The sequence below is a fragment of the Schistocerca nitens genome, chromosome 9 (assembly GCF_023898315.1).
Source record: "Schistocerca nitens isolate TAMUIC-IGC-003100 chromosome 9, iqSchNite1.1, whole genome shotgun sequence".
Lineage (NCBI taxonomy): Eukaryota > Metazoa > Arthropoda > Insecta > Orthoptera > Acrididae > Schistocerca > Schistocerca nitens.
This window is the reverse complement of record NC_064622.1, coordinates 157,323,634-157,340,120: the sequence shown is the minus strand read 5'-3', so window position 1 is coordinate 157,340,120 and position 16,487 is coordinate 157,323,634. Positions and strand designations below refer to the sequence as shown.

The 16,487-nt window shown below is 37.9% G+C and overlaps 1 protein-coding gene across 5 annotated transcripts in view; it reads right to left on the bottom strand.

Moving 5' to 3' along the window:
* Positions 1-1,556: 1,556 nt before the first annotated feature.
* The window catches only part of LOC126203834 (uncharacterized), an 83,309-nt gene continuing 68,378 nt past the window's right edge, over positions 1,557-16,487 (bottom strand). The window contains exons 4-5 of one of the 5 annotated variants that reach the window (XM_049938203.1): positions 8,029-8,187; positions 1,557-2,609 (exon numbers count right to left, since the gene is read on the bottom strand). In XM_049938203.1, coding sequence (XP_049794160.1) covers positions 2,391-2,609; positions 8,029-8,187 — 378 coding nt within the window. In that variant the 3' untranslated portion in view covers positions 1,557-2,390. The remainder of the gene's footprint in view (positions 2,610-8,028; positions 8,188-16,487) is intronic. The other 4 variants (XM_049938206.1, XM_049938204.1, XM_049938205.1 and 1 more) reach the window with 4 other exon arrangements.

Here is a 16,487-nt window from a genome sequence, read left to right as displayed (position 1 = left end):
CAGTGTGTGAAGGAATCTAATATTATGTCCTATGCTTTGCTCCTTTGCCTGTGACAACCTATAAAATATACGAGGTCTCTTAAAAAAATTCCAGAACTTCATTCACAAAATTTTTCTGCACTTACCTTTTAATTATTGTGCATGGTCTCCTTCCAAATCTCTCTACCACAACTAATACACTGCTCCCAACATTGTTTCCACTTCTGGAAGCAGTCTTGGTAAGCCTTTTGCTGGATTATGTGAAGCACCATCTATGAATTTTCTTTTGTCTCATCTTCATTGCAAATCTTCATCCTTTTAATGGGGTTTTCAACTTTGCAAGTAAAAACAAAGTCTACAGGAGCCATGTCTTGAGAGTATGGAGGATGAGGCAGCACAGTGATTTCGTTTCTTGTGGAATAGTCATGCACCAGCAGGGATGAATGTGTGGACACATTATCATGATACAAGAGCCATGAATTGGCTTGCCACATTTCAGGCTGTTTCCTTCTCACATTTTCTTGCAGGCATTGCAACACATCATGATATACCACTGATTAACAGTTTGTCCGTGTGGCATGAATTCATGATGAAATAATCCTTCAAAGTCAAAGAAAACTATCAGCATGGCTTTGACATGTGAGCCAACCTGACAAGACATTGAAGGGCATCCTGAATGAGGGTCATCTTCAACTTTTGTGGGGTCATTTTTAAACCATGTGAAACGTTTGTAACACCTAATATGGCTTAATCACTTATCACTGCAGGCTTCCTGCATCATTTAGTTTGTCTCTATAAAGGTTTCTTTGAGTTTCATGGAAAATTTAATGCAGATGAATTTCTTCTGCCCATTACACATTAAACGTAGGTGTGTCTAGGTATGCCAACTGCATTTCGCTCCAACATGCAATTAGCATAAAATTAGGAATGTTCCAAAATTTTTTGAGCAGACTTCACACGCAAGCCAGAGCTTGCTTTGCTCATTGATCTCTCCCCCCCTCCCCCCTCTTTCTCACCTCCTCCTCCTCCTGAAATTTCATTCAAGTAAAGATTATGAAATACTTAAGAGAAGATTACTGCGTTTACAAAAGTATTTTTCCCCTTTTCACTGCACACAAAATCAGCTTTGTGTATCTTGCTAGAAGGATTGTAGACTTAAGTAAAAAGAGACTTAAGTAAAAAGAGAAAAATAATCAAATTTCTGCATTTCCATAATCAACAGTGTCCTCAACCAGCTAAAATCACGGTAACATCCATACAAAGGAAAATATTATACTTAACACAAGGAACTTTACAGTGCAATAAATGTTAATACTTGTTCACTAAGAGATGACTCATCATATAATAGTTAGTGGCATAAAGGTACAAAATGTTCAAATGTGAATAACAGTTTGATATGTGGTAATGTGGTAATATGAAGTTATTTCATTAGTCACACAAGAACAGCTCAGGAAGTAGTTTGAAAATGAACAAGTACATTTTAATTGGTAATCATTAACTCAAACATGAATGCAACTGCAACAGAAAATTAAGAAATAGTATAAAATAAAAAGTGATGCCAATACTGTGATGCAAATGCTGCAAAATAAGTTTTACAGGCATAGACTACAGGAATACTGTCCTTACATCCTACATAAAGAGAAAAATACATTTATTGATGGAATATTGGAATTTAGCACAACGTTTCCTTGTTGTGTAAGCACATTTATTCATTTTTCAACCCCAATGAATAAGGAGTTCTCAGGTGCAGCAATAGATTTAATCATGAGCATATTGTAAGAAAACAGAAACTTACTTACCCTTCAATGGTTTTACACATTAATTATGGAAATCGAGTTGGGGCATACATATAAATAATCACAAATGAAAACATAAGATTTCGCTATTAGGTGTAATTCTTAAAAAATGATGAGAACACAGCTACTCAAACTTACACAATAAATTACCATATTGCATATTTATGCATTTTATTCACAATAAATATAACAAAATAAATTATGAACTCACAGCTCTTCAACTTTCCACTGTAAATAATACATTAATAAGTTATATTTACATATTACCTGCTTTCCTCCTGTAGAGTACCTTTAATCCTGCAGATATATGTATTGCTTGCATAAATTCGTTAATGTGTCTTGAGGGTCCATGACCAGCACTGTATTACAAAGTTATCAGAATAGAATCTTGTTCTGTGTCATATAAATATTACAACTGTGATGACTCCTTCAGAGCTTCAGTCAATCAAATTGGAATATTTGGAAGAACACAGTCAGCTTCAGCACTTATTGCTCTCCTTCAGTTTTTGGCGGGTATGGCATATTCAGATAAAATGAATGTACTAAGTGAAGTAGCATTAACAGTGATGTGAGACAGTCCATGTAGAAGAACTTTTGGTTGATTTTCATGACCATCTAGACAAATACAGCTCTGGAACGCAAGCTCTGGCGTGACCATTGTATCTTGACATCCTCTCTATAGCACCAGACAACAAAAATATCACTGAAGAAGAGTACACCTTCTAGTATTGAGATTATTCCTGCACACACAGCACCAATAGTCTTCCTCACTTGTAGCAGACACACTCCAGAAGTGATGAACATAATGCAACCAAATACTGATGACAGTACCATCTGGAACACATAAAAGTAAGAATTAACGTTAGTTCTTGAATTAACACCACAGTTTCTAAAAACTACATTGTGTAAGATTATGCATTTTAAAATCAGAGCATAGTTATGAGAGAAACACACAACTTTGTTTAATACTTGAAATTTTTATACTGCATATGCATCATGCATTGCCAATTTTCTTATGACTAGAAACAGTATTTTGTGCTTAATCCATTTCACATAATATGATAATCTGTTTAATCGCTTTGGATTTGAGAGACAAACTGTAGATGCCTAGACAAATTTCTCATTTAAATTTAATCAGAAGGTTTCGATTCCCTGTTGTCATTACACTTTTTTCTGATTCAGTAATGTTTTCAGTTTTGTTAATATGCCTATTAAATGCTCAACAGTTTATGTTTATGTACATAAAAATGCACAAACACTCTGTGTTTCTTATTCCATGTTTCACTGTGTCACCCCCAGCTATTAGAAATCCGAGGTGAAGCAAGAAATTAATGTGTTATTTGATTAATAGTGATTTAAACAACTACTTTTAGTGCATGTTCCCAAGTCACTGTCACCAAATCATCATTTCTTCCAGTTATTATGTGCTGAAAGAATAACTTCTTTACTAAAAATCAAATATCTTTTTTGGAATTTACCCAATAACCTCATAATACTGGGTGATTTAAATAATAATGCAAATGCTTGTTATATGGGTAATTTAAAATTACCAAATTTATTGAATTCATATATTGTAGTAAATGTAGCAACTTCAGACACCAGAGTAACAGATTTAACCTCCAATAGGATGTACCATGCAATAAATAGTGAATATGATGAAGATATTATTAGGCTCACATCTCTGATCATTATTACCAGCAAATTGGACAACTGATAAAAGACCAAGAAACTATTTGTAACATTCTTAACAACCATTTTACCTACCCAAATGGCACCATAACTCCAGACACAGATCCACTCAACATCCTAATAATCTGCTACATAGCAGATAAGGACTCAGAATTGGTGGAAGTAAAATAACAAGAGATCAACAAAATAATTCTATTGCTAAAAAACACTCAGGTTGTTGGGATGGTCTTTCCAGCACAGAACTTAAAGAATGCACAAACATTGTAGTTAAATCAATTACATATCTTGTCAGTTGTAGCATCAAAGAAGGTGTGCTTTTAAAGGAGAATTGTCAGATCAATACTTTAAAAAGAATTAAAGGTGGAAGACCAATGTCTGTGACTCCTACATTTAGTAAGATTTTTGAATCAGTGATTTTAGGACATATTAGTGTGTTTCCACTACAAAGAATGTCCTTGCAGAGTCCCAACGTGGATTTTGTAAAGATCTTAACACCACAATAGCTGTCACAGAATTTTTGCACCAACTCTAGCTATATAGATGAAGGAAAGCATACTTTAGGCATAATTTAGGTCTCACAAAGGCTTTGACCTCATCAATCATGCACATCTCTTTCAGAAACTTAGGGCATACACTGTCATGCACACATCTCTTGAACTCCTGTCAACTTACCTAAAAAACTGTAAACTTTGTACAAACACAAAATAATCAAAATGGGATCAGAAAAATCAACATTCAGTCCACATTGAGGTGACAAATGTAATAATATGTAGATAATAATATATGAGACCTTCTTTTGCCTGGTGTAATGCAGCAATGAGATGTGGGAGGGATTCAACAAATCATTGGAAGTTCCTCTAAGAATTATTGAGCCATGCTACCCCTACAGCATCCATAATTGCAAAAGTGTCACCACTGCTGGATTTTGTGCACCAACTGATCTATAGATTATGTTCCATAAATATTCAATGGGATTCGTATTGTGCAATCTGGATGGGCAATTCATTTCCTCAAATTTTCCAGAATGTTTGTGATGAAGCAAGCTGGGATCTTTTTACTTCCTCTCTTGTTTTGCCATGTCTCCTTAAAATTCATTTCTTCATTTTTTAACTAATTATGATTAACATACATGAATATAATCTGCATTTTCATAAAAGAGAAAGGTTGGCCCTCAGTTTCAAAGAATATAACACCAGATCAAATTTTGTGCTTAGTTTTTTGTGTATGTCATCAATTTCCTAATTTATTTTGACTATTCCTAGTTAGTATCTTTTGTTATAGGGTGAAATCAGTCATTGTTTCATAACTTAAATTCTATTGTTGACTTATAAACAAATATAAATTCTGTACTAATTATAAACATTTGGAAGATGAAACAATGACGTTCTTTAAGTATTTATTTGGCTCTAATCGAAAACATGTTAGCAAAGCCAGCCCTAAATTAATTCCAAAGTAAATACCAGTTTTGTCAAAAGTATTGTTCGTGTATCTATATCTGTTAATTTCAAGATTTAAACAAGTAATACGGCTTAACCCTTGTAGTAGAAGAAATTGTCAAAAAGACGGAATTTTTCTATATATTCAGTTAATTGAATGAAGTATGTTTCAGTTGTAATTTCTGTAACTTAAACATTGAACAATGTTTAGTTCCAGTACCTATTATTGTGATGATATATAAAGGCCCAATTTTTGGGCTCGAGACAGTCAGCCCACTGCTGATTTTCAGATGAGAACCCATCCTGGTTAGGTCAACAACAATGCATCAGCTTATCTGTGAAATAAGTGTAAGACAAATAGGCTATGTGTTAAAACAATGATAGTGTCTGTTCAACATGTATTGTATTATTCTACTATGGCTGAAAATGGTCTCCTAGGTAGCCAGACATAACCATGTCCAGTCAATGATCAGTTCAGTCCATATAAACACAGCTCATACCATTATGGAGCCACCACCAGCTTGCAAAGTGCCTTGTTGACAACTTGAGCCCATGACTTCATGGGATCTGCATCACTCTTGAACCCCACCATTAGCTCTTACTAACTGAAATCAGGGCTCATCTGACCAGGCCATGGTTTTCCAGTCATCTATGATCCAACTGATATGGTCATGAACCCAGGAGAGGTGCTGTAAGCAATGTCATGTTGTTAGCAAACGCACTCGCATTGTGCAAATGCTGCCATAGCCCATTAATTTCAGATTTTGCCTCGTTGTCCTAATGTATAAGTTCTTCACACAGCCCACATTATTTCCTGTGATTATTTGATGAAGTGGTGCTTCTCTGTTAGCACTGACAACTTTATATAAACATTGCTGTCAGTCATGAAGTGAAGGCTGTCATCCAGTGCATTGTCCATGGTGAGAGGTTATGTCTGAATGTGGTATTCACACTCTCGACACTGAGGATTTTTGAATATGGAATTCCCTAATGATTTCTGAACTGCCTGTCCAATGCACCTAGCTCCAATTAACATTCCACTTTCAAAGTTTGTTAATTCCCATTGTGTGGCCATAATCACCTCGTACATGAAGCACCTGAGTACAAACTACAACTCCGCCAACTCACTACCCTTTTATACCTTGTGTATGCAGTACTACCCCATCTTTATATGTGCATACTGCTCTCCCATGACCTTTATCACCTCAGCATATGACAGAAACAGTAATGCAGGGTGTGACACAGGGGTCAATATTATGATTATTTGCTTTTATTGTGTATGTAAATGATATGCATCTTTCAAATTCCCATATAACTACTCACATTGAAGACACATCTCTACTGTTTTATGGTGACCATGAGATGGATATAACAGATATAACATATTTTTCTACATACGGGATATGTGAGGCGATTAAATATTTTAGTAACCAAGGCCCAAGAGCAAGTAGCACAAAACCAGAGTTACTGGAGTTAAAATAAGGCAATTCATGTCAAACTTATGGGAGATATTTGAGATATTTGTGGAATTTCATCTACAGACCTCAAAGACAGTAAATTTCTTGGTCTACACTTGTATGCCAGTCTTTGGTGAGAAAACCATGTTAACTACATATGCAGGACAATAAACAGTGCATTGTATTTGTTTAGCCAACTGTCCAAAATTGTATGTAATAAAACACTAAAAAACAGTGTACTATGCCATTTATAAGCTGTGGGATAGAGTTGTAGGGGTGTGCTACTGTTGTGCACTTGAACTGAAGAGAGATGTTAGGCTGGTACATGGTCTGGGATATAGGTAAACCTGTTGTGATTCTCTTGTCAAAAATAAATATCTCACTGTGCTATGATGTACATAATTGCAACACAAGAAATAAGAACAGTTATTACAGACAAAGAAGAAAATTATAAGTAATAGATCAACATCCATATATCAGTGGCTCAATGTTGTACAACGAACTGCCAGAATCGATAGGACTATGTGCTGGGGATCCATTTCAAACAAATTTAAAAAAACTTTTCTTGTAAGTAAACCTTGGTTCTTTGAAAGAATTCTAAGCTATAACTGTTATTTATTAACCTTTGTAGTTAAATATGTTGTTACTAAACCTTTGTACACAAATGTGATATGTATTATATCTTTGTAGCATTATTACTTTTGCAAAAGCCATCATTTGATGACTGCATACAAAAAGGAATAAAAGTACGTGTGGTGCCGATGAGATCGACACCAGTATCAATCTGAGCATCATCTTTGAACTAAGCAAAACATTATCTTTGTGTAGTTCCACCAACCAGTTCTCTGTAAGCCTTACTTGTGTGAAGGGTAAATAAATGAACTCCTGATTATAAGGTATTGTTTGGTGCATCTCACTCGAACATCCACCTCATATGTATTATGATTACACAATCTGAATTGTTGTTTATGTTTGGGGATGCAAATATAATAACAGATATATTATATGTAAATTTTAATAGCTGCTTGTCTAATGAGTAACGAGATCACACTAACTAACAAGCTAGTCAGTGCTTGTATTTGGTTGTTAGTGAACTTTTCCTTGATGAATATGCCCAATGATATTCTGCTATGCAGGCTACTTAACATTTCTTAATTGAAGCACTTACATACAATTGAATACATCTGTTACACTTGGATTTAAGAAGAGAACAACTCATGAAGTACAGTTATGAACAATAACATCTCTGATAGTATACGAATATGTGTTTGTACATGATATATTTAACTTACAGAAATATAAAATTGATATACTATTGTGAAAAGTTATATGAAAATGGCATGATTACATATGTTTGTTGTTTGTTGGTTTTGTGCAAAGACAAACTTAGAGGAAAATGTAAAACTGTTATTCACGTTTTTAATATTTTAATTGGGAAGAGTACTCATCTCCTAAGGGAACTTTCTGCATTAATTTACAAACAGTCTGAAACATTCATAAAATTTTCTGTTAATACAACTTTCCTCTTTTTTATAACAAAAAGGTAATGAATCATCATAGTGGTAGGTAAAATACTTTTTTTAAAATACTTATAAATATATAACTTTGTCAAGTTTATTAATTATAAAAGCATTATCCCTTATCTCTGTTTCAAAAAACTTGTTACTGTACCGGTGCTTTGCCTATTGGCTGTGTAAGTTCAGCAAAAACTATGAGTCCATTGATCATAATAAAACCAATTGTTGTTCCATGTACTATTTCTGTTTTCAGTATGGTGTTTGTTATATCCTCTGCTTCAGACAGCAACCCAGCAGCCAAGCATGCAAACACCTGAAATGCATCAATTTGGTCAATATCAGCTGTTTATGTGTAAATAAACTGTTGTACCTGTAAGGCTAGCAATCAGCACAGTAAAAAAACAATATAGTTTCATAGCATGCATGTTGTTGGTGCTATGTTCTATCCAGATTTACATTGTACCTGCTTCTACTGCACCAGGAAGTAGGAGAGTGTACTCACCAACTCCCCTCAGGAAAAAAAAAATTAAATTAAATTTTCAGAGATTGAACTTGCATCTTGCCCTGTCCAATAGACATATTAAGTGTGTATCAGTTCAAAGAAAGCCAGAACATCTAACGCATATTGATCTAGTAGTATGTTCACCTTCAGCAATATCTAAACTGCAAGCAGTCATCATAAAGTTTTAATTGTGATTTTAAAATCATAAAGTTATATAATTAAGCCCCTGTTTATTTGCAAGTACATGTCTTCAGTACTGGTACACACTGAAATCCCCATGCCTCCTCTTACTGTACCATGTTCCTAGAGAAGCCTACATAAAGTAGCACAGCCCTTCGATAAAGTATTGTGTAGTAATTTTTTTCTTCTTTTGAAGAGGATCAATGCTGCAACAATCCACAGTAAGTTGGTGGAAGTTAGGGACATCAACACACTTAATCATATGGCACAGTGTTTGGATGACGTGGATGCATGAGGTGTTGTTAAACAAGTCCAGCTGACACTTCTTTCTTTGAAGAACCATAAATAACAAGAGAAGTAGAGTCACTGGTGCAGAAAGACATACATACCTCAATCAAGATAAGGTGGAAAATATGAAAAATCAGGCATGGATCAGTTTTCAGCATCTTGCATGACATGTTGAAGATGACAAAGCTTCCCACTGTATTCTGCAACTGCTCACACCCATTAAAAAGCCTGCTGAGCTGAGGCAGCAGTGGCTATATTTCACCTGTGTCATAACAATACTTCTTTAGCTGCCCCATCACCAATATAAAAAAAGATCAAAGCAAGCAACATGGATTCACTACCACCAAAGAATGTGAAGACCCAACCATCATTGGGCAAGGTGATTCAGACTGCCATGGTGTGACTATGCCCACAAGGGGCATATCTTCACAAGAGCATACTGCCAAGTTCGCCCAATGAAGCTACAGGAAGCTTTCAAAACAAAGTGTCATGAGAAGCTACAAGGGGATGTTTTTGCTCCATGACAATGTCTTAGCTCATTCTCCACTGGACTGCTACTTATTTTGACTATCAAATGTGACAAGTCACTCAATGAGTTCTTCATTGGGTGAAGATGCCTTTACATTAGAAATATTACCAGAATGATGGTGAAGCGATTTTCTAGGTGAAATATTTCCTGAATAGCCAAAATGAAGACTTCTACTTGCTAGATCACTGACAGTTTCTTCACCATTGGGAAAAATAAATCTGTCATATTGGAGGACTAAAACAATCACAGAGTTTTATGTTTGCAGCTCTTCCCCCCCCCCCCCCCCCCCCCCTCCTACTTTGCCTTTCTCTGTGAATCTAATACAAATTGCCTCCTTCAAGCCACCTCACCAGTCAGGTCCTGGGTACACTCTTGCTTCTACAGTCTAGAAATCAGGGTAAATAATGTGCATTCCTTTATATAACTTATAGACCAGGGGTTTTCAAACAGTGCATTGTGGCTCCCAGGGATGTAGTGGACTTAACAGTAGGGACATTGCAGACTTGGCAGTGGGGACATTGTGGTGCTTTCATAACAAAAATTGTTTGGTTTATTTGCTTTCTGAGTGAAGGAACAACTTGTGCACTAGTAGTTACTCCTAGCATGCCAGCAAGTGACTATTGTTATGACAAGAGTAGAAGGTGGAATGTAGAGAAATAGATAGAAGTTGCAATATCAAAACTTGTGCCAATATGATGAAGAACTAATGATGAAGAAGCAAGTTAATCCTTTACATTGATTTCATTGCAACAATAAGATGTAATGACATTAAAAATAGATTCAAATGTGTTATGTCAGCAATCAAGAAATAAATATCTACTCTCAATCATTTTCTTTAAGGTTAAGTTTATCCCCCCCCCCCCCCACTTCATATTGGGTGTCATGTAGTTAGGAGGAGAAGAACTTCTTAGCTGAGATCGCTATAAAAACTTTATTGTAGATAATCGGTTTTGGTAAAACTAAGTTATCATCTTCAGATCTTCATAAAGATTATTGCAAACATCTTGTGCCAGCTACACAGAAAATCTTTTCATTGAATTTCCAGGTACTTCAACATGAAATAAGCAATGTATTGTCATATCAAAAATTAAAAAATTAACAGCTAATATGTGAATCACAATTCACCAAAACGTCATTCCCAGCATATAAGATATCATGCCTACCAGGGCACCACAAGACTAACTGTCAATAGCTAATGCATGAGGCAAACTCATGCATTGGCTATTAACAGTTAGTCTTACAAATTCATGCATTGGCTATTGACAGTTAGTCTTTTGGCACCCTGTTTATGGAAGATACGAAAATGGTAATTTAGTTTTACCAAAACCAGTTATCTTCAATAAAGTTTTATGGTGATGTCAGCTAAGTAGTTCTTCTTCTCCTAAGTAATCACTACAGATCACCCCTTCAAGCTCAATATGAGTAAACTAATTGGTGTCATGTGTGTAATGTTAAGGTCAAGGTAGCTGTGGACTCACAAAGTTTGAAAATCACTGTTATAGACAAAAGAAACTTTTGGCTGTTGGAGTACCCATGGGAGTAAGAACATTTTGCATTTGGTTCATCATTGTAAGTGGAGGCAATTCTTGTACTTATATTATTACACAGCACAAAAGAGACAGTATTGCAAGGGAATGGTAGTAAATCGCAAAATATTTTTGAGATTCATAAATAATGGCCATGGGTACATTTGCTACTAGTCAGTGTTCGTTATCTGTCCTGGCTTTCTTCAAACAGATACTTCATTAAACCTTTCATTGTGGGGTAGGCCAGGATGTAAGTTTGGTTTGCCAAGATCATAATTCTATTTTTGTAGAGTTTGGGGGTGGGCGGGGGAAGCTGCTGCTGCCCTTGCTGCTGTATTTACATGTTATTTTGGTGACAGGCAGGCATTATTCAGATAGATGTGTGTACTTTCTGTTATCACATATTTGTTAGTTGTGGACAGAGGTTGGTAACTCAAGAAAAAATGCTGTAGCTAAATATACACCACTAGCAGAAGCTTTTAAAATTAAATCCATCTGTGGTCTTTATACTTTTTTTTTCTTCGAAGTAACAACTTTTACTAGTTTACTTGCTCAATTTTAGTTGGTATAAGCACAAATATGACAGCCACCATTTAACTTATTACAGAAGGCCAGTAGACAACACTGTGAGATGTGACATTGATATTGTTTTAAAACTTGTCATTTGTTATTGTTCCAAAAGTGGCAGCGAAGAAATTGGCCAAGTAGTTTGTTTACAGTGAATGTGTAAAGTAACAGTGCAGCAAAAAAAATGAAAATTTCACAAGGAATTTTTCATCTGATGATTTTTTTTTCAGATCTCATAAAGGCTTAATCCAAGAATATCTCCAAACAGTTTTTTCAATTTTAAATGTCACTTACCTTCAGGAGAAACTGTTTATAATTGTTTTGCAGCATTTATTTTGTGGTCTTGCTTCCAAAAGTAGTGAATTTTGTGAGAGTGGGGAGAACTGATTGGTGCTCCAAAAAATAAAGAAATACAAATCAGCTCTACATGCAGCATGATTAAGGAGAATCTGTATGTAGCTTTCCACAGTACAGAGGAGTCTTTAGGGATACTGAAGACTGAAGATGCAGAACATTTTGCATTAATATTTATGTATGAAAAGATCCACTCCTAATGGATTCTGTGTAATTTAACTGACACTCAGAAACAGGGTTGTAAATGCTAAAATAAATTCAACTGAGAAAATTCAGAACCTGAGTACAACAGCAGAGTCAAAACTTGGAGATGTCTGCATGATCCAGAAACTAAGCAGCAATAAACTGTTTGGGCATTCCAAGATGAACCAAAACCAAAATAAATGGTTCAATCAAAATGAATTTCCAAAAACATGACCATTTTTTTCTTTGCTTACATTGGACATGTTGCAACCAATGTTTTAGACTTTTACACAATTAAAAAAATTATAGAAATATAAAAAAATTGGTCTTTAATATCAAAGGAGGAAAAAAAATATTTTAAAGGGAAATACACTCCTGGAAATGGAAAAAAGAACACATTGACACCGGTGTGTCAGACCCACCATACTTGCTCCGGACACTGCGAGAGGGCTGTACAAGCAATGATCATACGCACGGCACAGCGGACACACCAGGAACCGCGGTGTTGGCCGTCGAATGGCGCTAGCTGCGCAGCATTTGTGCACCGCCGCCGTCAGTGTCAGCCAGTTTGCCGTGGCATACAGAGCTCCATCGCAGTCTTTAACACGGGTAGCATGCCGCGACAGCGTGGACGTGAACCGTATGTGCAGTTGGCGGACTTTGAGCGAGGGGGTATAGTGGGCATGCGGGAGGCCAGGTGGACGTACCGCCGAATTGCTCAACACGTGGGGCGTGAGGTCTCCACAGTACATCGATGTTGTCGCCAGTGGTCGGCGGAAGGTGCACGTGCCCGTCGACCTGGGACCGGACCGCAGCGACGCATGGATGCATGCCAAGACCGTAGGATCCTACGCAGTGCCGTAGGGGACCGCACCGCCACTTCCCAGCAAATTAGAGACACTGTTGCTCCTGGGGTATTGGCGAGGACCATTCGCAACCGTCTCCATGAAGCTGGGCTACGGTCCCGCACACCGTTAGGCCGTCTTCCGCTCACGCCCCAACATCGTGCAGCCCGCCTCCAGTGGTGTCGCGACAGGCGTGAATGGAGGGACGAATGGAGACGTGTCGTCTTCAGCGATGAGAGTCGCTTCTGCCTTGGTGCCAATGATGGTCGTATGCGTGTTTGGCGCCGTGCAGGTGAGCGCCACAATCAGGACTGCATACGACCGAGGCACACAGGGCCAACACCCGGCATCATGGTGTGGGGAGCGATCTCCTACACTGGCCGTACACCACTGGTGATCGTCGAGGGGACACTGAATAGTGCACGGTACATCCAAACCGTCATCGAACCCATCGTTCTACCATTCCTAGACCGGCAAGGGAACTTGCTGTTCCAACAGGACAATGCACATCCGCATGTATCCCGTGCCACCCAACGTGCTCTAGAAGGTGTAAGTCAACTACCCTGGCCAGCAAGATCTCCGGATCTGTCCCCCATTGAGCATGTTTGGGACTGGATGAAGCGTCGTCTCACGCGGTCTGCACGTCCAGCACGAACGCTGGTCCAACTGAGGCGCCAGGTGGAAATGGCATGGCAAGCCGTTCCACAGGACTACATCCAGCATCTCTACGATCGTCTCCATGGGAGAATAGCAGCCTGCATTGCTGCGAAAGGTGGATATACACTGTACTAGTGCCGACATTGTGCATGCTCTGTTGCCTGTGTCTATGTGCCTGTGGTTCTGTCAGTGTGATCATGTGATGTATCTGACCCCAGGAATATGTCAATAAAGTTTCCCCTTCCTGGGACAATGAATTCACGGTGTTCTTATTTCAATTTCCAGGAGTGTATTTTGAGAAACGATAAAATGATTTGTGCAAAAAGTGATTTTCTTTCATTGTTTTGCTAAAAATTTAAAAGGCAGCCTTCTTACTATTAAGCAGTGTGGTGACAGTTTATTGTCAATATAGTATATAGATTAAGTTTCTATGATATTCTTGTCTTTTTTTGATGTATACGTGGATCACTGCACATCCTTCAAGGTATCATTGTTTGACAAGTATTACAGAACATGATGAATATATGAATGAATTAACAGATCAGATGGTCAAGGGGTTTATATCCATAAAACATGCAAATAACAGTGGTAGTGGTACTAAAACACCAAAAATAGTTCATTTCTTTGAGGAAAACTTAAAAAAAAAATAGGAGGAAAACAAGTGAACACTTACAGGAAGCAAATCCTTGTGCAAAGTGATGTAGAAAATGTCTAATGATTCTTAAATTACAGGTTTTATCAAGTTTCTTAACATCAAGCCAGTAAGTGTGACATCTGTAAATCGGAGCAGCATCTTTCATTAAAACCATATACAAACGTAATTGTATCACTAATCTCATGACTGTTAAAGTATGCTGTTGTCAATGCTGGAATAACTAGAGGCTGTGGAATAAAAAACTTGAATATATGCAGATATGAAATGGACCACAATACCAAGTATTAACAGTAATGTTTATTTCATCCTTCTTCCTTTCATTGTCATTGTTTTAATTTAAAGCACATTAAGTAGGCAACGGCCTTGCCACAGTGGATACACTGGTTCCCATGAGATCACCGAACTTAAGCACTGTCGGGCATGGCCGGTGTTTGGATGGGTGACCATCCAGCCGCCATGCGCTGTTGCCATTTTTCGGGGTGCACTCAGCCTCATGATGCCAATTGAGGAGCTACTCGACCAAATAGTAGCGGCTCCGGTCAAAGAAAACCATCATAATGACCGAAGAGCAGTGTGCTGACCACATGCCCCTCCTATCTGCATCCTCACCTGAGGATGACACGGTGGTCGGATGGTCCCGGTGGGCCACTTGTGGCCTGAAGTTGGAGTGCTAAGTAGGCAAGTGAATGTTCCTATCCCTATAGATACTGAAATGTTTATTTGGCCCTCCTAACTATTAATGACATCTGATCTAGGTTTTCAATAGAAGAACTTACATTCTATCTCATACTTATAAATAGCATAAGAAGGAAAGGTAACTAGTCACCCTGTAGTTGAGTTTTTGAGTGACTGACAAATACAAGAGGCATTCAACAAGTAATGTAACACTTTTTTTCTGAAAGCAGATTGGTTTTGTATGAATGCAGAGTCTCGCAGCAATAATATTAAATAAAATGTTCTTGGGTTTCCAACTACGTCAATTGCTTAAAACTCCACACACATACCTGCACCTGCATGCCACCAGCCATCATCATGCAGCACAGAAGCACATAGTATTACAAACTTTGGTGAATCGTGCAAGAGTAATATCAGACGACGATAACCTGCCCCATGAACTGAGCTAACTATGCAAGGTTTTCAGGAATAACAGCTACAGTGCCCATCAAGTGAAAGAAGTGATTTCTGGGAAATATCAGAATAAGACCACCGATGAAGAGCAGGAAAAGAAACTTGATTTGCTGCCATTCTGTGGCTCTGTGTCAGGCAAGATAAGCCGCCTGTTGAAAAGACACAAGATCAAATCAATCTTCAGGCCTCCAACAAAAATCCATCAATTACTGAGACCAGTTAAAGACACAGTAGGTCTCAGAACACCTGGCGTCTACGAAATATCTTGTGAGTGTGGCCAGAAGTACATCGGACAAACAGTGCACACTGTAGAACAATGCAGGAAAGAACATGAGAGGTATTATCGCCTACACTATCCAGAGAAATCTGCTTTAGTTGAGCATGGGTTAGAAAACGGTCACTACATAAAATTTGACAATATCTCTGTCATGGCTTGCACTAATGGCTTCTGGGACAGTTTAATGAAGGAAACTATTGAAATAAAAATTATCGCAAACACCCTGAACAGAGACAGTGGCTTGTAGCTCGGCGCTGCGTGGGATCCAGCGATCACATGGTTGAAGAGGGCACATCGAACGCCGACTCAAAACATACACATATTTTTGCAATGTCACGGGCACCAGTGACATCACAGCCGGCAGCTAGCATATATAAGGGTGCACCAACAGCCCACTGGCAGTCATAACACTTGACAATGGCCAGGGAGTGCTCGGCTGAAAGCTCGTGGAGTTTCAAGCAATTGACGCGGTTAGAAACCTGAGAACATTTTATTTAGATTGGTTTTGTTCAGGATTCCAATAAAACAGATTATTCCCCAATATTTCAGCTACAAAACCCTAGTTTTCAACATAATCCCTGTTCAATGCAACAGCCTAATGCCACCTTACTGGGAGGGCCTATACACCCAAATGGTGTATAGCCTCTTACTTTACTGGTCAACAACACAACCAATAACTTGTTGCATCAATAAGCTCCTCATCATCCATGTACTGCTTTATGCGGAGTGCATCCTTCATTGGGCCAAACAGACAGATGTCAAAAGATGCAAGACCTGGACTATAGAGTGGATAAGGAAGAACAGTCCAATGAAGTTTTATGAGCTCTCTCAGGTCTGCAGACTTGTATGAGACCGTGCATTGGCTTGGAGAAGGAGAAGTTCATTTGCATTTTTCTGGCAACAAATACACTGAAGTCATTGT